Raw genomic sequence first — 24,515 nt, forward strand, 5'->3', positions numbered from 1 at the left:
CTCGATAGAGATATAAGCTACTCAATAGCATTACAGGCTGGCTCAGGCTGGGCCATTCACCAGACTGGAAAAATCCATGTTACCTACCATCAACATTCAGCATTCAATGTGTCCGGCACAATGTGCAGATAAAGCCAAAAGTCTGGCACAGCGTCCAGCATAGCTCTGTGCACTGCCAAAATAAATTTTGGTGCAAATAAACCGTTTAGGGAATTTCAGAAGACCTCACCCCTAGCTAACTATGCTTGCTACCTACACTACATTTAAATCATAATTCAGGGTCGACGAGCACAAAATGTTCATCCAAGCCCTGTGGTTTGACATTTGTGACAGCCCTCAGAGTTGGGATGATTGTAACTAAGGTTTAAACTGAACTGGTTGACCATGGGGCCCCTAACCGCTGAAGCTGTGTCTGGAGTGGACCGGTACCCAAGTGAGGCGACAGGCTGCCTTTCAGTGGGTCTGTCTCTTGAACTGTCTTTGAAGTGTGCTAGGCTTAGTGCATGCCCTGTAATGTAGCATGCAATTTATGTTTGAGAGGCAGGTTGTCCTCTGAGGTGTCTGAAGAGGAACATTGAAGTTTTGCATGCAGTGCAGCCCGGCTCATAAACCATCTAGCCGCTAGGACCACACCGGACCCGGCGGGCTTGCCGTCTGCTGGGGCCCGCCGACGAGGCGATGCGCGCCGTGACCCGCACGATGCTGCATGTAAATACTTGCGGGTGTTGTTTCTATACCTAACGCTTGTGAACAAGATACCTACAATCTACATGCCAAATATTGGTTTCGCTGCATGTTGATTCGCGGTGATATCATTCGCCGACATCTTTTGAACCTGCATAAAAGCATAAAAACTCCCAATATTCTGTCTAAAATAAGATAAGCAGTTTTTTACCAGTTTTGTTTCGCCGGACTGAAACGGCACTGATTATAGGCTGGCAAACGGCACTGATTATAGGCTGGCAAACGGCACTGATTATAGGCTGGCGGGCCCTCAAACACTTGAACTTAACAGCTTTTGTTATTTCAGGCTTCAAGCTGAAAGCTTCATCCAACTTCAAGATGGGCGAGGAAAATTTGGAGGGTCGTGTTTCTGCACTTGAGGACAAGATCTTTGGAGATCTAGATAAAAATGAGCAATATACGAAGGTAAGTGAAATTGTAACATGAATCTGCCTCTAGCCTCAAAGTAATGCCATGCCATCATTGGTTTGTTATGCTCTGCAAGTGACTTGTAATTGAATCTGGTGCATCACCCGGTTCTCATTTCTAAGAATCCCATCAATGAATTTTTCCACTGCAATATCAGTACCCCAGAATCCAGATGCGACATTGTTGCAGACATCTTCTAAAGCATGAAGCTGGTGAAGTTCATCAGGTGACGGGCATTGTTTTTATCGGTTGCATTGCTCGTTGTCCCTTATCTCAGAAAGTATCATTGCAATCGCCAATCATTTTATCTCAGAAGCATTCAAGTATCATCACATTTGAGTGATTCTCTCTTTTTTTAAGGCGACCGATGTTATCCTGGGCTTCAATAGTCGGATGGGCAACGTTCTCGGAGACTACGAACGCGCCGTGATGATAATGAAGAGACGTAAGTGTCATGGTGTAACAGTGGTGTAACGAATTAGAGCTGCAGTGCTCTGACATAATGAGAGCTATATTGCTGTGATGCAACGCGTGAGACAGTGTCGTCACTCATCCTGTAGTTGATGTCAGCTTTCCAATATCACTAAACAGAGGGAGTACATGCTCATATTCATGCATTTGCTAATCCCGCGATTGGCTCGGAACTTCTCAAGTGTCTGGAGTAAGTCACTGTTGGACGCACTTTGAATGCCATATGTGGTGGCTGGTGACACCTACTCACTCCACACTGCTGTGTGGTGTGCCCGTGTCTCACCGCCGCTCTCTGTTCAGTGGAGGAGCTGGAGTCGTACCTGGACCCGCTGTACGGTGAGCAGCTGACCGCCACTCCCGCCGCGCTGGCCTCCGAGCTGCTGGCCACCGAGGGGCAGCTGGCCCAGGTTTCCCAGCAGCTGGACAAAGTCCGCCAGCTGGCACCGCTGCTCGACAGCGAACACATCAAAGGTACGCGGCTACCGGTCCCAGGGGCACGCTAGGGTCTCTTTTGTGATCTAAGAAGCACATATATGAAGGCCATAGAAGCGTACACCGTGAATAACACTAGATTATGTTTCATAAATGCCTGTGTAACGTGTATGTATATTTGACCTGCTTGTGAGTTGACCGTTGCGCTTTGTGCAGGCGCTGGGGAGCTGCGCGGCCGTCTGGAGGCGGTCAGCGAGCGCCACCTGTCGCAGGCGCAGCGGCTCACCGAACTGCAGGCGGCCGGCCAGCGGCTGGCTCACGCCTACGCACAGGCGGTGGCCACACTCGGCGAGAGTTTGCTGCAGCTGGAGGAGCGTGTGGCGCGCGTGGAGGCCGCGAACTGAGCGCCCGGAGTCGGGACCACATGGAGGACTGGTGGGCTGATCGGACCGGGTTGGGTGCTGTATCGCGGGAGGACGCAGACAGCCTGAGGAAGGACAGCTGACAGACAGATGAAGTCTGGTGTGACCGAGTCGACTGTGACGGGTCGAGGGGCGTTACGGGCGCGCCCGGACCGGGGTGCGGGGGGATGGGGGGGAGGGGTCCGGTGGGTGAGGTGGAGCCGGGTTTGGATCCGTCAGTAGCGGTGTGGCCGGGTTCCCGTGTACCGTTTGGTGCCGCCTAAGAGCTGAGGAAGCTGTCGACCATACTGCGGAGGGGATGTGTTTGGTGTGTACTGTGTATCAAGCATTGCGAAGTTTGCTGCTTTTCTTGAGCTGGGTGAGAGTGATAGCACCAAAGTTAATTATTGCAGAATAATTTATTTTTGTCGTCCTTGATATATGCACATGGGGTTCTTTAATGCGTGAGCATTGTACGTTCCTGTTTCACCGTCTGCGTGGAGGCTAACTCGCTGGTTTTTTATCAGTAGGATGTTATCGGATAGATGGTAGTCGACACTAGATTATTACTCTCTAGTCTGCATAGCAAAAAGTTGAGCCAACTTTCGCAACAGTTGACATCGCGCGTATTTGACTTAGGTTTCATATATCAATGGCTCAAGTGCTTTCCGCTGCTTCAAAATGCGTATTTCAGTTATTATTTTTGTGCAAGGTTTGGTGGCGATCTAAGGAGGTGAATAAAACTTAAGTTTTTTTTTCTGTTTTTCTGAACCTTAACAGTGGATTATTTACCCAACCAGCAATTTGGTTTGGCTCTAGTCTAGTACGTTTTGCCACGGCAACTCCGACATGCCAGATTTGGGCGAGTGTAAACTGAACGCCGTCGGAACATGGGGTTTGGGTCGATAAGACTCTATTCCGGTTAGCCAGTCATTTCCGCAGCGCTCCGGAGTTGGTATGGTTTCCGGTTTCGGACCGCCAAGTGGGGCTCAAGACCGGCTCTGCCACGGCATGTTACGGCCAGGTCCGGCTGCCTCGTAGCTGCTCTGGCTTACTGTGGCTGAAGTGCGGTTGAGGTATGGCACGGCCGATCGGTTCAAGTCCGGCTGTGGTGCGGACGAGCTCCGGGATCGTGTGCCAGCTCCAGTAGAGCTCCAGAGCCCAGTCCTTGCCCGTACTTCGGCCGGAGTAGTTGCCGGAGCTAGCCGGAGGAAAACCATATACGGCCCAGGCCAATTTTGCTGGCTGTGGTTGATGGTGCATAGTTAAACCACAGCAACCTAGTCGGGAGACTAATCCTTGCCCAACATTGTCTGTCAGTCCGAGACCCGATTCCTGTCCTTTTTCTTACGTCGCAGCCGTCCCGAGAGGGGAGTGGGGGTGACTGTGGCTGGTTGGTTCAAGTCCTTCAGTGCGATGGGCATCTACCTATAGCACCAGAAACACCGAATTTACCAGGTAAGTAGTTAGTAGACCAACGGGAAATTTTGTTACTAGGCGAGTGTAAAAGAGTTGTCAGGTGTATGAATGAAAAAGTGCCAGATGTCTGTGCTCCAATGGATTTTAACCCTCGCCCGCACATGGGGGGGGGGGTTGCCACCCCCCCCCCAGGTAGTCTTTCTGCTCTGCACTCAACATTTTTAGAGCTAGGACGCTGATTTTTCGTATAGCTGCTCCTCTATCCTTTCTTGATGTCCACTGAAAATTTCAAGTTTCTGTGGTTTTTGGTTTCGGAGATATGACCTTGTTTTTGCAGGTCATGTCATGACCCAAATGGCCAATTCTCAACATTTTGCGTTGGCTATGGGCCTTGTGAGCTTTTGACACCCTGATTTCGGCCTTTTTTGCCAGTCTTACCTCCCACCTATCATGGAACATGTTGTTCGACGATGTACAGATGTCAAGGTCAGGGTCAAGGTCAACCTAGGTCATCTAAGATAATTGTGTTTTAGGCAAGCTGAATTTACTTTTTGTTAAGTTTTTTGACTGCATTTTTGGTAAAAGCTTCTCAGATCATGATTTCATGTAATATGGACACATAAACAACCGCTGCACACATCAGTATACACACACACACACACAGACATACAAACACATATCATTGACCTTGACCTAACTTGACCTGAAATGACCTCAGCAGCAAAAACCTGGTCGGGTAGTGTGACAAAGAGGCTCTAGCTGGCTTGGCACCAGAAAACGGCATCGTTATCGGTATATGATAAGCAGCGCAATTGATATCCAACGGTGACCCAAAACAGCAATACCTATTTTTTAGTTTGACCTGACCTGGAGGGTCAATGACTGACCTGAGAAGGTAAAACTGGGTACCATTGGATTCGTCTCTTCCCAAAGAATCTTTTTGGTCTTTACCGCTAAGCTCTATCTCCAACAGGAACGAAATGGCGCGGGGGGTGGCAACCACCCCCCCCCCCCCATGTGCGTTCTAGGATGGGAAAATGGCATGTGCGGGCGAGGGTTAATGCAGCTCCGGTAGGATTTATTTACTACGACTGCCGCTGGATGGCAGTAGAAGTTGGCGCCTGTGGGTGGACTGTGCCGCCGAGCACCAGTGAAAGCTGCTTACCACGGCTGTCGCTAGATGGCAGTAAAAGCTGACGCCTGCTGGTAGACTGTGCCGCCGAGCACTAGCGGAATGTGTTTGCTACAGCTGTCGCTAGATGGCAGTAGGAGTAGGCGCCTGTTGGACTGCGCCGCCCAGCACCAGCGAAAGTAGGTTACCACGGCTGTCCCTAGTTGGCAGTAGAAGTAGACACCCGTGGGTATAAATGCGAGAGACCAGGCTATACCTATCCCGCGCCCTACTGGGGTGTTTGGACATTCCCATGCGGTTTTTCGCGAATATCTCAAAACCGGTGGCGCACACCTCATCATACATCTTTTCCGCACATGCTGTGAAAATTTAAGACCAAGGTCACTCAAGGTCAGGTCACCAGGTCACGTCAAGTGACCTCACCTCCTAAAAAGTTTCAATGCCAGCCTTAGCTACGAGTGACCGATCGCTTTGAAAGTTTGAGCAATGAATGAGAGCAACAATATGTACACAATGTATATCTCGGAATTTCGATATGGGTGACCTAAGGTCAGGTCATTTTTTGCGACTGCTCCGTTATAAGTCAGGGAGAAATTGAAAAGCGCCCTTTTTGGACGAACGTCGTTCTAAACACTTTCAAACACCGAATTACAAGTCAATATGACACACTGAACCGGAAAATGCCACCCGTTACCCTTTGTTACATCCCCGAGGTCATCTGAGATATTGAATGGTATCTAACAGTTTTCATTTATAACCTCTAATAGAGGCGTGCTAGTGCGATTAAAGCGGTCGCAGCTCCTCGATTTTGGCATCATCGTGTTTGATTCGCTCAGGCAATTCTCGAGAAGTACCTAACGAGAAGTATACCTACGGCTACCACCCCCGCACCCTCAGCCGGCGAGGGCTAAAGCATGTGTGGACTGTCGCACATAGGTATCCTATTCTATAGCTCGTCTTTGGTAACCTGACCTGACATTGATCTTGATCTTTGCATGATTCTGTGACATGTGTGCAATGCATCATGTCTTGGTAGCAGAAGAACGCGTTTTGGGCAATCAATTTCAGTCCAAATTCTTCGCAACCTGCGCTCCAAAGCTGATAATGTAGAAACTTGTATTTTTTAACTATTGACCTGCCTTTCACCTGGCTTTTGCATTTTTTTACCCTTGACCTGGCCTTGACCTGACTTTTGACGTACTTAAAAAATGTTTCAAGGGTCCGTCTTGTTGGGAGCTTTCGATTGCCATTTTCTCCGTCTTTTTACGACAATCGTCGCAGAATCTGCCCCTCGCCCGGAGACAGAGCTGTTTAATTATCCTATGTCCTTTCCCATTTTAGAAACGAAATACCTAATGTGCATGCGTACGCACCTTTTCTAAAATATTTATTTCAGTTGAAAATAGCATCTGAACATAAGAGAGCGGCTAATAGTAGAATTATAACAGTTGATAAATCACTGCTCAATATCTTGGCTACATCATTCACATAGCAAAGGCACTTCAATTAATAAGAGTAGCGCATGTAGACCCCACCCAAGTTGCCCCAATCTCAGGCAAGAATGCAAAATACCCCAAATCTGATTGAATTCCCATAGAAAAACACAATTCTAACGAATAGTGTTTAGGGACAAATCTGAAGCATTGACACACATTCGATATTTCACTATTAACACGCGCAGTGGAAGGGGGGGGGGGGGGGGCGGATTTCGCCCACCCCTCCTGTTTTTCGCCAATAACTCGCGCCGCAAGCATAATATCAATGTGAAATTTCGGCTACCTGTCCAGAATTGAACTGCTGATCTTCTCGTGCAAGAAGTAAGAAAATCGGTTCACAACTTTTCTAGTAATAGCACTGGCGGTCGCAGGGGGGGGCCACGGGGGCCATGGCCCCCCTTCGGTGCTGAAAGGTGGGGCCATACTATCTTTTGGCCCCACCTTTCAGATCGAACAAAAGTCCTAGAAAAGCTTTTCGTATGTTTCATATTCTTTCTTGCGCCATCAAAGGACGTAAATTTCACTCATGAGTGGGCTCAGTTTCGCATTCTGTCAATTTGGCGGTCAGCGTCGCTGGCACCGGTTCACGAGTATGGCCGGATCTTATATGGAATATCAGCGTGGGTTTACTTGAGGCTCTCGTAGGCCCAGCATTCAGCAATGGCTGGCATGAGACCCTCTTCGGCAGTGGCGGGTGGGCCCTGCTAAAGGAGATTGGCTCCAAGACACTAAAGTAAGACCTCATGGGTTGGTGCTGTGCACCTCAGAAGCCCGGTGGTGACGCCGTATGCCGGCTTGGTTTCTTAAGGATTAGCGTGGGACCTCCGGGGCCTGCAGAGAGTTTGCATGAGCTAGTATGTAATCTCAGAGGCATGTGTGTAATGTGTACACAGTGGCGGTCGCGGGGGGCCGGGGGGGGGGCATCAGGGCCATGCCCCCAAAGGTCAATAAAGGGGGCCATCATATCATTTGTCCCCCCCCCCCTCAAACAACCAATGGGCCCCCATATAGGTGTATGGGGCCCTGGCAATTATTCGATCGTCACGAGGCTAAAAAAAACCACGCCCAGCTATTAATATAGCTCCCACACCGGTCTTTGAACGTCCTACACTGACCTATGAGGGAATTTCAGTGGCGGTCAAGCGCCCACGTTGACCGCTAAGAGCCTACATCAACCTCTGAGGCCCCACATCTGGCCTATGAGGGCCCCTAACCGGCCTCAGGGGTCCCAACCGGCGTCTGAGGGTCTCACACCGGACTCTGGTGGCCTTATTTCTGTCTCTGGTGTCCCAAGATGAACCTTTAGGTGCCAATAAGGGCCCCGCACTGGCTGCTGAAGACCCGATGCCGGCCTCTAAGGGTCTGCATTGGCCTCTGAGGAGGGCCCATCTTGGCCTTTGAGGGTCCTCTGCTGGCCTCTGGGGTCCAACGACGGCTCATGCCGGTCTTTTAGGGCCCCACGCTGACCTCTGAGGGCCCATGCTGGCCTGTAATGAGTAAGGACCCACATTAGCCTCTGAGAGCCCAACTCGGTCTCTGATGGTCTCAAACTACTGGCCTTTGTAGTTTGCAGGCCCTGTACTGGTTCTCTGAGGGCCCTAAACTAGTCTCTACATGAAAACATACATGGGTGGGTTTCCGAAGATCAGAGGGCTCACGCAGTCTCCGGCACAGCCTTACGTTGGTCCTGATCGAGATTGCTTTACGTCCTGATGGTCCCGCGCTGATTCCCTCATATTTCGAGGTCGGGACCCCATGAGCCGGTGTGGGTCCTGGGGCTGGCAGAGACTGATGAAGTCCTTAGGGCTCAGGGCCAGTCTTTTTAGCAGTAGGACTAGGCAGGTTGAGTGAGCCCCAACAGAGCCGTTGCGAAGCCCCGCACGAGTCGCGCGCGGCCCTCAGATGCCAATTCTGAAAGCTCGGAACCTGTGGGGGTCTCCAGAGGCCGGTGTACCTACTCTCTCCCGCCGCCACACAACTAGGTACCTATATGGGTAAATGTCATAGTCTAAAAATGCTCTCTGGGTTTCACATGCTTGTTCAAAGCAAGAGGTATCTGTACTTTTTAGCAAGATGTATCTGTACTTTTCCGAATTGTTTCATAGTGGTAAGGTCATGAATCCGCGTGCCTGACCTTCCAGTATACCTATGCTACACCGATCCGTCGTCATGGACGGTGCAGCGGCCCGACCGGTGGGCACACCGTGAGACGGTAAATGGAACTGGTGATTTTGCCTTAAATTGAGCTCAAAGATTTCACGCAAGAATGAGATGGATGAAGCATAAGTAATGCCAACTGTGCGGCGCCTCGTGGACGTAAAAAATTAGCCGATCACCCCCCCCCCTCCCGGTGATGGGTAAATGTTATGTCCCGCGAGTGTGACTTTGGCCCCCCCTTTTGCTAGCGGCTGCGACCGCCAGTGAGTAATAGCGGTGTAAAGTCAAACATCCTGCCGCCGCGGCGGCGCGGCGGCGCGGCGGCCGGCGCTAGCCGTTACGCACCGCCTGAATTGTAGACTGTGCCGGGGCGGGACGGTTCCGTCTTTACATCGCGCTCCTTACCGCTGATTATATTCGATTTGCGTCAAATTCGGTGAGAAGACTGAGAAATGTACAGGCAATCATATGGTCAAAGAATTTTGAAAATCGGCCGGTAACAACTTGAGTTATGAGTGTGTAAACACAAAATTGTGATTGCCGCGTTTCCCGCGTCGGCCGATGCCGCTTCAGCCGGCGACATCTTACCCTTCGCAGGCTTCTAACTGCCATATTTATTGTTGGATTATCTAGACATTCACCATACATACTCACAAATGTTCGCCCTTTCGTATAGTGAAAGATTTTAAAAAATCGGCCGGTAACTTTTTGAGTTATCGGCGTGTAAACGCAAAAAAGTCGCTAATATGGCAGATTTGACCACATTTGACCTCATTTGACCTTGAAGATATTAACCTAGGGTCATGAAATTCACACACAACAGAGTTCCCCATGGCCCCCACCTACCCTCCAAATTTCGTCTTTCTAGCTCCAGTGGGAGCTGAGATCTTAGGGGGGGCGACATCCGCCCCCCCCCCTTCCACTGGGCGTAGTACTCGCAACCCTTCCACTGCGCGTGTTAAAAGAGTATTATAATATGATGCAGGTATTCATATCAGGCCGTCAGCAAACTGCAAAAGCTGACTGCTAAAATAGATCAAACGGAAAGCTGAACACCAACAACAAAAAATCACATCCAGCTCAAAGAGATAGCGATTTCAGGGTCAGCCCAGCACCGAGTCACGGTTGCGACGGCAGCCGGTTTCCAAAGACGGCCAGCTCGGCGAAGTCGAGGAGCGGCATTGCACGGATCAGCCGGACGTAGCGGCCGGTCAGCGGAACGGTGCACCGGAACAGGCGGGCGTAGCCTTTGGCCACGAACGGCTGCTCCAGCCACACGCAGCGCGCCGAGTGAGTGCTGTTGAATGCCGTCGGGTGGCTGCCGACGCGAACCTCCGTTAGACGGTTGCGGTTCTTCGCCAGGGTTGAGCCGCAGCAGTCGACGCGGCCGGCGTACACAATGCTGGTGACCTGCACCGTCTGGCTAAGGTCGACCGTCCACGCCGCTGTGGGCACGTGTACGCCCTCGGTCGTGTGGGCGAATGTACGCTCATCGCCGTCGTTGCCGTGCCGTGCCGGGTATTTTTTGTCTTGCATGGTCAGCCAGCTTGTTCGGTTCAGTGCCAGGTTCTCGCCAACGTATTGACAAAGTGCATTGAACTGGTGCTTGAGGCAATGGCCGTCGTGGATAACCATGTTGCGGTTGATGATACCACAGTCATCTGGATCATGAGCGTTGGGCTGCCCCTGGTCCCAGGCGATGTCAGTCGCCTCCTTGCCGTCGCTGGTGACGTAGCGTCCCTCCTCCAACATGTCCTCCATGCCGATCCAGATGTACGTACTCGTACTCTGTCCCTCGATGTAGCTGCGGAGCGGCTCCAGGCCTTTGCGCGTCACCTCTGGTAGCAGTATGGCGCCGTCACGGAGACAGATGTTAGCCGCCCGTAGTCCATTACCGGCTGGGAGCATACGAAGCCATTTGTCACCCACCTCCTGGTAGGAGGCCGGCGGGGTGCCATCTGCTCGGGAAAAGCTCCACACAAACGACTTCACGTTCTCAGTGGAGTTGACTTCGTTGGTGATGCCTTCGGCGTACATCCGGCAGCGACTCTGCTTGGCGGAGAAATCGAACGCCACACAGCTCATCAGAGCGGCACAGGCCGACTCGCAGGCGGTGAGAGAGCCCACGCTCGTTTCGGAGATGAGGCCAGACGCCAGTTGGCGGCCGCTGACGTCGGTGAAGTTGCCCGCCTTCCGACAGCCGCCGGTGCCGTCCTCCCGGACTGTGCCGTGACAGCCGCAGACGCCGCCCGCACACGTGGCGCCGGCCACCAGCAGCGAGCAGTCGTCGTCGACGGCGCACCGCTCGCCGAGCCGGCGCACTCCGTGGCGCGCGTGCCAGAGCCAGTCACCGGAGCTGGCCTGCGTGCTGCCTGGAGCGGGCAGCAGCTCGGTGAGCCGGCAGGTGGCCGTGCCGGCGCTGCTGCCGTAGCCGCGACAGGTGTGGTTGGCGAGACACAGCCGGCGGCAGTCGCAGGCGCTCACCGGGCTCAGCGTCTGCCCGCCGTCATCGCTCGACGAGACATCGCCCCCCGGCGGCAGGTCCTCGAAGGAGAAGGCGCGCAGGTGAGTGCGCACCCGGGACTGGAGGTCGACCTCCGCGCCGGCGGTGTGCCGCCAGCCGGAGGCGGCCAGCAGCGAACACAGCAGAGGCCACATGGTGACGCGTCCGACGGCGAGCGACCGTCGCAGCCGACTGCCGGCTGAACTGAAGAGCTCGTCGATCCTGCGCTGCGCGACCGTGGGGCGCTCAACAACCAAAGTGCACCGCGAGTTAGAGGGCTGCTCTTTTATTTCTATTGGTGGAGAATGGTAAAGACCTCCGACCATTTTTTAATGTTATCAGAGAAAAGTCAAATCTAGAATTTTGGGGTATATCAATGAGATGGTCACTTTCAATCACTCTTACTGGCATTTGCTCCCGTCCAGTCGCGTGGGCGGGGATGAGCTCATCTCTTGGACTTAGACTGAGATGTGATACATATATTATATCATACGACATCAATACCGATTAGCATGCCAGCAGCTGTAGTCGACTGATATCAAAATAGGCCTTCCTTATGTAAGTTCAGCTTATTCCTTTCATTGTGTATTTAATTGCGTAATCAATTAATTGTGTAACCAAATTTGAAACGCAATTAAAATTACTAACACAATTAGTTGTTCGAATTCACAGGTAATAATTCGATTACATAATTTTTGATTCAATTACACAATCCATTAATTAATCAGGCAACCAACTGAGGATCTAAATAATTAATTGCGTAATCAGTAATTGTGTATCCAAATTTGAGCGCAATCGGCACCGCCGTTCTTCAGATCTGAAAGCGACCCCCGTACACACGTGCGCACGTGCAGCAGCACCCTAACCAAAAAACATTTGAATGTTTTGCCAGGTATTCAATGTAATCAATAATAAACTACTCCTAATGGAGTAAATTTCATTAGCAAAGGAGGCAAGCCCCCTTTCAGCTGTATTTTTTTTTTCTTCAAAAAGCAGGGATGGTCAAACTCCGGCTCGCGCGATCAAAACGAATTCGGGGTGCTGTTCGGTCCCCGTTTTTATCAGCAGACTGCCAGCCTGCAGGCGTTCCTAGGATTCGCATTGGTCAAATCCAAGTGATCTGCGAGGCTGCTCAATGATAGGCCAAGAACCGCCAGCAATGAAGCGCTAGATATATTGGAAAACCGAGAGCATATTGCCACTTATGATTTTTTTTTTGTCCGAATATCTAAATTACATAGGCTGGAGCGTGATCGATGAGAGGTTATCACCCGCTGCACAGAGAATAAATGTCTTATACTAGGGTCTAGGTCTACAATACGCAGAGTCCCTTTCCCCCGAAATGTCCAATGAAGTATGAAAACACAACTCACGTTATTGATCGCGCAATGATAACATCGAACGCAATTATCAGCCGTTAGCCGGCTTCACCAAGCTCGGTATGCATTAGCGATAAGACCCAGACAGAACTACATATCTTGTATCTTTCGTTCGTAGTGCAGGCCATATATATTGTATGCACATCAATTGTTTACTTACATATGCATTGCAGCAAAGTTAACACATGCTTCAAAACATAGTGCAGTCCGGAATGGGCTACAACTGACGATGTTTCGTCAGAAACGGTGTTTGACCTATGCATGACCATGGGGCACATTACATAACGAGAGTGACGGGGGGGGGGGGGCTAGCTCTACAGAGCCCCCATTGTCAACATTCAAACGGCGTTAAAAAAACAATGGGAACATTGCTTAGCAAAAGCTCATTTCACTGAACCCGAAATCACCGATCGCGTCACAGGTCAGGTCAAAATGAAAAGCATCAATATTAAGGCATGATCACACTTTGGGCTCTAGCCGCCATCATATGTCACATCAAGCTCGTTTTTAAAGCTCAGGGGCATTGAGAATGTACTCGGTACGTTTCAGGTCAAAGTTGGGTCAGTCTATAGACTGGTCACAAATGTTCAAGCCAATTCGGAGGCTCGTATAGGTCATGTGACATGTTTTATGATCCATTTCGGACACAAAATTCGAAAATGTTTGTGCCATCTGAAACCTCTTTAGCTGGATATAGCGAACAAAGGTCACGGTCAGCTAAAATGGGTTAAATTTCGATTTTTTTGACGAAATAGTCGACTTTCCGGTGTAGTGTGACCTCAGGAGCACGACGGTGTTATGTTTATGTATGTCAACTATGTCCAAAACGTGCTGAAAATTACACTTGAATTATTGATAATAGTGAATAATTGACAGTACCGTAAAATGGTGAAGCGAATAACATGGCCATTTTAAAGGATAGGTATGTGGCTTAAACTGTCTTAAGTAGGGGGGAGCGGGACACTTTCGTGCATGGAGCACATTCGTTTTCAGCAGTTTATGGGAACACGAGTAACTGCCCAAGTTCAAGGTAAATTATGAAAATATTTCCATCATTGCCGCCACTCGTTCACTGTAGAAAGCAACATTGTACGTTCCTGTTATCATGCTTGATAAAAACGCAAAGTTGTATTATTTGTGCGCTTTCCAAACTTTTCATTGTATCCATTTTCGTGATCCTGACTCTGAAATATGGTTCAGCTTTTCAAAATTCACGGCGAAGAAGCTCACTCTATGCTGCACGGAACCATCTGCAAACTTGTGTGTTGAAAAAGTTTTGAAATATATTGCAAATACACTGTGGGGCAGGCTCGTGTACCCACTGCCTAGGGGCACATTCGTGCCATTTTTTGTTTGTTTTTGAGATTTATGACTTGATCTGTACGGCATTAAGTCCTGTAGATACCTAATCTATGGTCGTGGGTGAAGAGCAGTGAGCAGTCAACTTTTCGGCCCTCTCCATCCCCTTCAGACGATGACATTCAGATCTGAACTCTGAAGGCTCAATCAAATGCAGGGCTAGTGCAAATTCCTACTGGGAGTAATTTCAATAAGGAGTGAAATAGATCAAGGAGTGATAAGGTCCAGACTCCGGGCGTGTGCCGGTTAAAGTTACCAGTGTATTTTTGCTCAATTTTCTTAAGTTTGCCATATAGGTAATAAAAATTGTCTCTTATAGAATCAATCATTTCAAATGTTAAGTTTAGTATATGGCCTATGACCTTTCCTCGAAAAAATAGCAATTGAACAAAAAGTACTAGTTGATAATACACTTTGCTTATATCAGTATATATTTGCATTAGTATTCATATCAATACAATTATATACTCAACACTATTTGTATTTGTATCAATACTAACATCAATATAATTATATACCTATTTTTTTTCGAGTAAGTCATATACAGGGTGTCCGGAAAAAGTTTACCCAAAAATTTTTAAATACAATTTGCAATTTACATTCAACTCATCTGAAATTTATACGATGCTTTCACAATGCAATGAGAAGTAAGTGGGCAAAGTTTCATGCGAATCGGTTGTGTTTAGCAGGAATAGTGGCACGTCAAAAATCGTATGATTTTAGCGCCAGGGAGCATCCCGAAAAAAATCCGCACATAAATTTCCATGCCACTTTTACCTCAGGATCAATCCATTTCATTTTCACACAGTGTTATTACAGACCATTAGAAGTATATAACGTAATTTAGAGCGTATTTGGCTCATAGGTGCACTTTAAAGAAATGACCATCTAAAACTGCGATTTTGCGCATGGAAGAATAATTCATGGAACACAACCAATAATTTTCCGTAGATAAACCTGCACCTTATGCATCAGTGCAACAGCGAAAGAAAAGGAAAAACGGTGCATCAGTAGTCATTTGCAGCAGTGCTTCACTGTTTTTCAGTACAGGGGGTACTTTAAATTCTGTCACACTTGTCCATGCGGTCGTCGATGCATTATTAGCACGTTTTGGCCAAAGGTTTCCAATCCATACAGTTTTCGTTCATTCAAAATGGGCATTGTTATTGACAAGCCTACATAACTGAAAATTCGATCTTCAATCATCATTGTAGTATTTGTGGTGCCTATTTTGCTTCCATATGCTTTTTATGCAGCCTACGAGTCGCCAAATGGGGCAAGTACATATAGACGCTGGCCACGGCGTGCTGAAAATCATTTGATTTGCCGCTAAAATCGTATGATTTTTTTTTTTTTTGACGTGCCACCACCAGTAGCGGCGGAACACCTTCAATTAAGGGGGGGGGGGGGCATTGCCGACTTTTGGTCCCATTCTTTCCATGAAACGCCCATAGGGCTAATGTTAAAATGCCAAAATCAAAGGGGGGCACGGTGCCCCGGTGCCCTCCCCGTTCCGCCGCCTATGTATGGCCACCACTCCTGCTAACAACAATCGATTCGCATCAAACTTTGCCCACTTACTTCTCATTGCTTTGTTAAAACATCGTATAAATTTCAGATGAGTTGAATAAAAATTGCAAATTTTATTAATGATTCATTGGGTAAGCTTTTTTCCGGAACCCTGTAGCTAATACTAAACTGCTTATACCTATGTTCCTCGCACCAGCGCTCAACAACATTAAACATCTAAGATCTTCATGTTAGGCCGTGGTCCAACTAAAATTGGCATCGAGTCGGGGCACGTGACACTGTGCGAGCCGTCGCGCCCATCGAGCCGCGGCTGGCAGCGGGCCCGCCTGCGGCCGGCTGCCAGCCGCGGCCCGGCGCGGCAGCGCCACCTCCCGCCGCCGGTCTCGGCGCAGCGCGGCCGTCGGTGCCGACGCCGGGCCGGCTGACACGCGCCGTCATTAATTTCGATCGACGGGTTCAGCTGGGCGGCTGGGCAGCGCCGCGCGCACGCGCCGCTCCGGCGGCGGCCTAGTTCGGTTTTCGGTCGCCAGGCGGCGGTGGGCCGAGCGGCGCCGCTGGCGACGATGTGTGGTGGTTGCTGGCCAAATGGCGGCCGCCGGCGGCGCGTTTAGTGCAGTGCGACACCCATGTTGGACGCCGCAGGCGACATGACCTAGCCGGCAGCAGCGGCGGGCCGAGCGGCAGTGCACCTGTGGGCCGCTGTGCCAGCCGGAAATATGGCGGCCGTGCCCAGCCCCGAGAGCCAGGGCCACTTCTTCGTGAAAAAGACCTTCCACCGGCCGACCTACTGCCACCACTGCACCGACCTTCTCTGGGGCTTCATCGGCCAGGGATACATCTGTGAAGGTGAGAGCCGAGTCTGCCCCGGCGCGGCCAGTATCGCCGGCAGACCATCGCGACCGTCTCACGCCCGCTGCTCGACCTGTTACGCATGCAAGCGGGGCCGCGGCGATCGATCGCAGCGTCCTGCATGCCCCGCACCGACTCTGACCTTGTACAATAGCGAAAAGCGACAAATGGCCAGTTTGGTGGCATCCGACGCAAATGGCAGAGCATCAGGCAGTTGGGTTTTAGCGTTCATCTACACAACGTCAAACAAAACCTTTTCTCAGTGGCCGTCTAGCTTTGGGTTTTCAAGGTCACCCACAGAAATACGATAACAATGGCATTCTGTTGTGATGCGCTGCGCATTATTTAGCAATAAAATCAATGACCGTTTTTTTCTAAGCTTCTATAATTAAAACGTGCTGCACTGTCTTTTCTAATTGTCCGTTTCTTTTCTCTCAGCCGTTAAGACGAAACTACTTCCAAGAGAGAGCGCTGAAGCGTCGGTTCCGCTTCTAGGGAGACTGGTAACGCGTCACCCTCAATTGGATTTCATTTGGAGGCTATAAGTTGCCCAAGCAAAATAGACTTAATGCGCTGATTGTCTCCGGACTCCCCACTGCCCATTCTGTATCTCTTCAGCTGTGTAAGTAAAAGTAATGCACTAAAACAAAAGATGGACTGTTATATAAATCGGCAGTGAAAGCAAATCGATAACCCTTTTCAACATTTTATTATAAGTTAACTCCAATAACATCGCTTTCATTCGCTTTCATTTGAGTTTATGTGTTTTATGTATGGTAATCGCAGCCGGTAATGAGAAAGAAAAAAAAAACGTTTGCTTTAGAATCAGGTCATGTATGTACAAAGCAAAGTAAGGAAGTAACAAAGTCAACACAAAATGTATTCCATGATTGCTGTGGATTTTTTTTTCAAAATAGAAATAAACATTTGTAACTGAAATAAAGTAGTATTAAGTCTATGACGTGTAAAATGCCTGAGCGGTATGAAACTCAAGATTCCCGAAGAACGGTGTTAGATCGGTAGACACTAAGTAACGGTCTCGCCAGAAAAAAATAACTTTACCGGATTATTAGGTAGGTACCTACTTATGCTCAGCTTTTAGCCCGAGGAGACAATTTTCCGTAATCACAGTAAGGGTGAATGCATTTTGCTACTTATATTGTTGCAGAAATAGCATTGATGGTTTAACAAGTATGTATGATGAATATAAAACATACAAACTACAACCTACCATTTACACCCCATTTTGATTTTGGAAATCCTGCTTGTTGTAAATTCTTATCAATTTTCCTTCTTTACTTTCTTAGTTATTGCTACGTAGCGACACGCGATAGGTGTCGTTAGTGACCGGCAAAAATCATGTCGACGATTACTGTAGTCATTTTTAGGTCAGGTCAAAGATTTGGTCACCAGAGGTCAGCAAAGGTCGCCTATTTTGATAATATTCGACAAACCGGTGCATACCTCGGGAACAAATAAAGCTCCAGCACCACGGAAAAGACCATTGGATAGTCTTTTTAACGTCCTTTCTGAGCGATGCTCTCAGATTTGACCAAGGTCAACGATGTCAGAGACAATAACAATCCAGCACACGTGCAGGGGGAGTAGAAAGGTACAAAGGCCGCCCTTCCTTGCTATAGATGCTCAGGCACGTTAAATGATATGCTTTTTGTTTGTGTGAGCTCAACTTTAGGTGTTGACCTTAGGTCACGGTTAGAGGTCACAAAGCTGGCTGAAGGAGGTCATATTGCATATCATTTGATGCAACAAGTCTTCCCGCGTTTATTGGTGACTTTCCCGACTCGCTAGCTCAATGCGATCAGGAGGTATTGACGAAAAACTACTATGCCCTTAGTAATGTCATAAATGACGTCACGCATGGTCAACGATGCAGAAGTGAAGCATTGGAACTTGCAATCAGTGTATGAAATCACGAGCCTATGTGCTTGAGCAAGTTTTAGATCTTTCCCGGTGTCAATGTAACAATTTCTATAGTTTCCCCGTTGACTTATAATGGCAAGGTCACGTGACTGACTTGACCTCAGGAGACTTTTTGGGGAAAAGTGAGCTATCAAGTTGTTATATCTCTGATGAAATACTAGATTCCGTAAGTTTCATATCCCTGTGAAAGCTCCTCTGTCAATGAGGGCGTTGCGAAGTTGCAACATTTCAGGACAGTGCAGATGTTCACTTATGACGTCACAGATCAGTGACCTAACCCGGCAGTACCTGGAGAATTCCGCCACCCGCCGTTTGCTGGTGGCGGTGGCGGGGGGGGGGGAGGGGGCGTTAAACGCCCCTCCCCCATTCAGCCGAGAAACGTTCAGCCGATATTTGAAAACCAATAGGTGCAGCGAAACGCACGAGGCGGCAAACGAAAGAATGCAGCAAGGCGCTTCAGATGAGCATTTGAACTTTAAATTTTGAGGTCGTAGGTCGGGTCAAGATCAGGTCAAACACCTGAAATTGGGCTTTCAGTAGCATGATAGTTTTAGAACCTCGCACTGGGCGTCTCTCGTCATAAACGCTGTCAAAACTGAGCGCAATCCTTCAGAGAAGTGCTATACAAATGTTAGAATTATGTAGGGGTCAGTCAAGCATAGGTCAGGGTCAAGGTCAGGTCAATCAGGTAAGCATATACCACCGAAAAGCAAAACTAGTATTCGCAGCACGTAACAAATGTTTTATGGGTAATTTTGGGCGTAGAATACGACAGCATTACTCATTTTATCATACGAGTACGTGTTGTGTCGAGAAAGATAAAAAATAGGTGCATCATGGTCGTGAAGTTGTCGCGAGAAATTGCCAAGATTCAGTTCAAGATTTTGGAAAATGGAGAACGTCAATGAAAAAATCGAAGAGAAGCATTTGATTGTTCATGGTATTGGCAGTATAATGGCGTTTACGGCATGTCACCACGTCTGTTCTGTGATTGTGTATGATTTTTCGCACACATCCCATTTTTGTCGAAAACTCAGAAATCATGACGTCACCAAAACTTCGATAGCTAAAAAAAAATCAAACCATTTTTTCAATTGGTCACAATAAACTTCAATCAATTCCATAAAGGTGCGCAAATATTGGCGCGCCCATTTTTTAGCTATAGCGTGACAAAAATGTGGGGGCTTTAACGTTCCCCTCTAAACAACTCGTGGACTTAAACGCAGTTGATGTCATAGGATACGGCTTGAATGAAAGGTCAGGCTGACAAATTTCAGCTCTCTACCTATTTTCAGCGTGTTCTACGCTGATGTGAAAACCAACCGCAAGGGAAAGCACCCCGACCCGCACACCCTACCGCCCCCCCCCCCCCCCCGGCTGGCGACGATTAACTTTGAATTGTACCTAAATGATGCATTGCAATTCATGTTTTACATTTTTCTGGATAAAACGCATCTCAGCTTTTTGAACGGTTTTACGCCTCACAGGCACACGTTGGGAAACAATTGTAATCGGATCATTGAAAGTAATTAAAACGGATCATTGTCGTGGGAATGATGCAGGAAAGTTGTGAACGTCCCGTCTCCGTATAGTGGAGAGCATCGGCAGAGCACGTGCTCCAGCGACAGCTCACACTTGTGCCGTCTATTCCACCGACAGGTGTGCACTTGTGCCGGATCCGACGGAGATGCCCGCTTTCTTCTGCTACCTTTAGGTCAAAATAGGATATCCCGCTGATATAGCTTCAGGATCTGTGATGTGGAATTCGGAGCACCTATAATTGGGATATCGATTCAAGCTGGTGCCGAATGATATTGCGCAAAATAAATACAACACAAAATCGTACTTCATCAGGGCCATGGATTAAAATTTTTAGCTACTTACAAACTAAACTGTCACTAAAGGACTGAGGATTCCCAAAGGTGGCTAAATACAGTGTAAAATACTGAGCTAGCGATGAGAGCAACGATACGAATTTATTCAAACTACCGATTCTGTACATCTACATATATGGAACTAATGAATAGATGGAGTGGCTCCAGCTGTACTGTCCGTCTGTCCGGCCGCCTGCTCGTGTTTCCGGGAGAGCGGACGGTGGTCACGGATCTCTAACCGGACGCGGCCACCGCGCCGGAACTACATGACTGGCCACCGGAACCTGTCGTATCACCGGGGATGGGTGACTCACGACACGACTGGACCCTGCCTCCCCCCCCCCCCCGATCACCCTCACTAGCGAGGATGTATGTACCAGGGTTGTATACGACTCAGAGTTGAATCATGAATCGACTCAAGAATCAGTCGATTTTCTTCGAGTCATGAGTTGAATCGAATCAAAAGCTTTGAAATCAGAATGAGTCGTGAGTCGATTCGATTCACATATCCATAAGCCGTTTGAGTCAAAGGTTGAATCGACTCAATGAAACTTGAGTCATATGTTGAATCAATTCGCTTTGCCACTGAGGCTTGAATCAGTCATGAGTCGAAGTGATTTACATGTGATTAATAAACTTTAGATAAATATTAAATCAACTTGAGGAAACTCAAGGCATATAAAGATCAACTATGTACATCCAACATTTGCAAGCAATCATTGTCTCAGCCTGTATTGCCAGTATTTAAATTATCACTACCTATACTTTAACTTCTAATAAATGATCACAATCACTGTCACGACAGCTTACACTGTTTATCAACATGATTTGAACAGATTAACAGGATATATGTCTGGAAAGCAAATATGATTGGAAAATAGGCAAAAATTCCTAGTAAATTGTAAGTATCAACTCACTGCGACAAATATAAGTCCAGAATCCCAGTTTTGACTACATATACATTACAACAAAGGTTACATATGCCATATTTAGTACATAGTACTTTAATAAATTTAGCGTAATCAATATTGAAAATAACAGTAACTAGTCTCGTCTCAATCCGAGCACTTCAACTTCAACCCCACTTTCAACTTCAACTTTCACTTCAACCTCCTTTACAAATAACAATGACAAATTTTAGGTCTTAACAGACATTTTGTAACAATGATTTTATTTATTACGTCATTAATATTTGACCGATGATGACCCTCAATTCGACTCTAGCATTGTTCACCTGCAATATGTATTTTGGGCTAGTGACGTAAGATGTTTTTGCTTTTGATAAAATAATTGACAACCTTTGAAAGTCTTGACTGGTTTACTAGTAGGTATCCCGACACATTTTCGTATGGCATTTCTTCGTCCACAAAACTTCGTCCGCGCATTTCTTCGTATCCTCTTTTCTTGGTGTTCGCATTGTTTCGTCGGTGCATTTCATCGTAATCTTGCGGACGAAGATTTACGGAGAGGGGGAGAACACAATGCGTGACGAAGTTTTTCGGAGGAAGAAATACGGACGAATAATCGCGCGACGAAGAAATGCCATACGAAGATTTGTCATGGAATCCCAATCCTTGGAAATTGTAGTCACGTTTACAGTCTGTGTTGAGTTTATGTTGCAGTGACAGTGAGTGAGTGCGTACTGTACGAAATAATCACAGAAACACATTCTATCTCTCACTTCCACATGTTTTATTATGTTTTGTTTTTAGATCTGGTCAGTGGTCAATAGTCATTACTGGGTAGGCATCATGGTTTTCTCATGTGGATTGTGATGTACCTACCTAACTACTAACTGGTGATATTGTAAAAGTTATTTTTAGTGCACGTTCATTTGTTGTAACTTCATCACAATTCACAATGCCCTATTTCTAGTGTTGACATGTTATATATTCACGTCAACAGTCAACACTCAATTTATATTTGCAAAGAAGTCCCTGCTTCTTATACCTACGTCTTGCCACATTTTGAACAGTTGGTATTGAATATTTCACTGCAATATTTACATAAGTTTATTGATTAATGCATTCACATTATTGCATTCCCATAATGCAAGTATGGGTTTTTTGCTTACAAATTCTTTTGAAAAATTTGCATAATATGTGATATTTTGATAGTGATAGCATGCATAATAACCATGCTTTGGTATATCTTTTTATACCAGTAAAGAAGTACAATCAGGATCTAATATAACATCCATGATCTGAGTGGATCTCTCGACAAAAGGTGGGATGTTGGATCTGTGATCTTGGTGGATCTTGTGATAAAATGTGGGGGCCGGATCTATGATCTCAGTGGAGCTCTCGACAAAATTAGGAGGGCGGATCTATGATCTCATTGAATCTCCGACAAAATCTAGGAGTCGGATCTATGATCTGAGTGGATCCCAGATCCAGATACATGGGATCAGATCTCGGATCCATTTTCCCGGATCCATGCACATGTCTGACTGAAAATATGGTTGAGTCATAATTTGAATTGAATCAACATTTGTTGTCATGTTGAGTCATGAGTCGAATCAAATGTTTTTCATGTTTGAGTCATGAGTCGAATCGAATCATATATTTTTTGTCATGCTTGAGTCATGAGTTGAATCGAATCATTTCGGTTAAGAAATTTTGAATCAGAGTCGAGTCGATTCAATTTTAGAAAAATCTCTTCTGAATCGACTCACCAAAAATTTGAGTCGTATACAACCCTGGTATGTACCAACAACGGCAACAGGTGTTCCATGCTGGGCAGAGTGGGCACGCACGCATGGATCCGTGCGACTGACGTGACCTCAGGCACTGTTCCGTTCGCACTGTGTCATGTATTTTAGTGCGGCCCGTTGCTTCAGCTCCGTTTGCAGACGTTGCTCACAGGATGTGAGCAGAATACAGCCGACTGTTGTTCATTCAACTTGCTCCCGGATACGAGGCCTCGTGTAGCAACGTCCCAAGTTGGATGCGACAGGGGTGCTATGGGTACTTTCTCACGATGACCCCTGGGGGTGGTAGGTACGTACTTCCATTGGGACTGCGCTGAACACTGAACAGTGTGCCTCACACCGGTCAGCCCAGCGGTGTTTCAACAGCACGCCGCCAGTCGCTGCCAGCATATGTGGCAATTTGGGTTTCCATGGAGACATCAACAAGCCCATTGCTCCAACACTACCATAAGTGCACGCCAGCTCGCGAAATGCGCTGGCAGCGGCTGGCAGCGTGCCGCAAAACAAGGCCCTAGAAGAGCAGTGCCGGGGAGGCCCGTAATGTATCGGCTCTATCCGATACTGTGCCGCCATACAGCGGTGCTGAGCGGCACAGTCTACCCACTCAGTGAAGGCTGAGCAGCACACGCCACGGCGCCACGAATGTAATGAGGATCTGCATGTCCTGTCCTGGTGAATGCTGTAACAACAAAAAGGTCCGAAATTTGTATTACTGGCACCAGTGCCCTTACCTGACTCACAATAAAAAATAATTGTTTTTCTGCTTGTCAACAACTGACGTGCGTGTCTGTCGTTTGTTTCAGTTTGTAACTTCGTCATCCATGACCGATGTCGGACCAACGTCGTATCACCTTGCTTTACTATCGCGGCAGCTTTTATAAAGGTAAGATATGTGTGGATGCGTAGTGTGATCCTTGGCGCAAGGAATGGAACTCAAAAGAGGAAGTCAAGTTAAATGCTTGAATATGCAGTAACTAAAATATAAAATTCGCTCATATTCATCACCGACCCACCGACCTCATTCGTTGTACGTTTGTAGATAGCTAAATTCGTGCACGGCATTCTTGAAATACCTACAAGCATTAACAGAACTGATTGTTGAAGCCTGTTTTCAAAGATCTGCTGAGCAAGGTAACAATTTATATGTATTGTTAAATGAATACAAAGGAAACACATTTGTTACTTACGCCCGTATGCGTACAAATAATAGATTCTCTGAAGACCAAATGCAAACCTAAGCTCTTAGCCTGCCCTTGAATGGCCAATGGTCATCCCGCCGAAATGCAGGGCTGCACCTGACCAGTGCTCCTCCGTCGGCAGAACCCTGTGGCCCACTGCTGGGTGGAGCCTGGACACTACAAGCGGCGCTTCTGCAACATTTGCAGGAAACGGCTGGACGATACCTGGGCTCTGCGGTGTGAAGGTAACCAGCCGCTCACGCGAAACGCAGCGAGAAAGTGCTGCCAATGGGGAGCTGTTAATTCCGATTTGGGGGAGGTCAATAGTTTCCGCCTGTGTGAACGCCTGGGATTTGTTTAACCCTCGCGTGTGTGCGGCGTTTGCCAGCTTCTAATGTGTAGGGGGGGGGGGGGTCGGTTGGACCCCCCCCCCTTGCCGTTTGGCCCCTGATCGAGCTAGAGCTTCGCGGAAAAAACGAGCGTGTTGCCCGTGACGAGAGGAAGCCGATGATACCCAATTTTAAGGTCCTAG

At 47.8% G+C, this 24,515-nt stretch overlaps 2 protein-coding genes across 13 annotated transcripts in view; both read left to right on the forward strand.

Moving 5' to 3' along the window:
• Window positions 1-357: 357 nt before the first annotated feature.
• Window positions 358-3,211, forward strand: LOC122366458. Of its 3 annotated transcripts, none has more exons than XM_043338746.1 (5): window positions 358-433; window positions 1,031-1,149; window positions 1,513-1,597; window positions 1,924-2,094; window positions 2,272-3,211. In XM_043338746.1, exons 1-5 carry the CDS (start codon window positions 385-387, stop codon window positions 2,457-2,459), a joined length of 612 nt encoding a protein of 203 aa, XP_043194681.1. In that variant the 5' UTR covers window positions 358-384; the 3' UTR covers window positions 2,460-3,211. The 3 variants fall into 3 exon arrangements, with proteins under 3 accessions (XP_043194681.1, XP_043194682.1, XP_043194683.1); XM_043338747.1 differs by having other exon boundaries at window positions 1,924-1,957; window positions 2,302-3,211; XM_043338748.1 differs by lacking the exon at window positions 358-433 and adding an exon at window positions 541-708.
• A 12,743-nt stretch (window positions 3,212-15,954) lies between these two features.
• LOC122366454 (diacylglycerol kinase theta-like) overlaps window positions 15,955-24,515 on the forward strand; it is a 42,094-nt gene continuing 33,533 nt past the window's right edge. For 2 of the 10 annotated variants that reach the window (XM_043338734.1, XM_043338733.1), the window contains exons 1-3: window positions 15,955-16,277; window positions 23,609-23,688; window positions 24,126-24,228. In XM_043338734.1, coding sequence (XP_043194669.1) covers window positions 16,148-16,277; window positions 23,609-23,688; window positions 24,126-24,228 — 313 coding nt within the window. In that variant the 5' untranslated portion in view covers window positions 15,955-16,147. Of the gene's footprint in view, window positions 16,278-21,426; window positions 21,740-23,608; window positions 23,689-24,125; window positions 24,229-24,515 lie in introns of those variants that run through there. The other 8 variants (XM_043338741.1, XM_043338737.1, XM_043338742.1 and 5 more) reach the window with 6 other exon arrangements.

The sequence above is a fragment of the Amphibalanus amphitrite genome, unplaced genomic scaffold (assembly GCF_019059575.1).
Source record: "Amphibalanus amphitrite isolate SeventyFive unplaced genomic scaffold, NRLGWU_Aamphi_draft 000807F_arrow, whole genome shotgun sequence".
Lineage (NCBI taxonomy): Eukaryota > Metazoa > Arthropoda > Thecostraca > Balanomorpha > Balanidae > Amphibalanus > Amphibalanus amphitrite.

Bases quoted from the DNA above. Each gene is read 5' to 3' on its own strand.
- LOC122366458 (XM_043338746.1), top strand. From the start codon at position 385: ATGGGGCCCCTAACCGCTGAAGCTGTGTCTGGAGTGGACCGGTACCCA. The intron at 434-1,030 runs GTGAGGCGACAG...TTGTTATTTCAG, and splicing joins TGGAGTGGACCGGTACCCAA to GCTTCAAGCTGAAAGCTTCA. The intron at 1,598-1,923 runs GTAAGTGTCATG...CTCTCTGTTCAG, and splicing joins CGTGATGATAATGAAGAGAC to TGGAGGAGCTGGAGTCGTAC.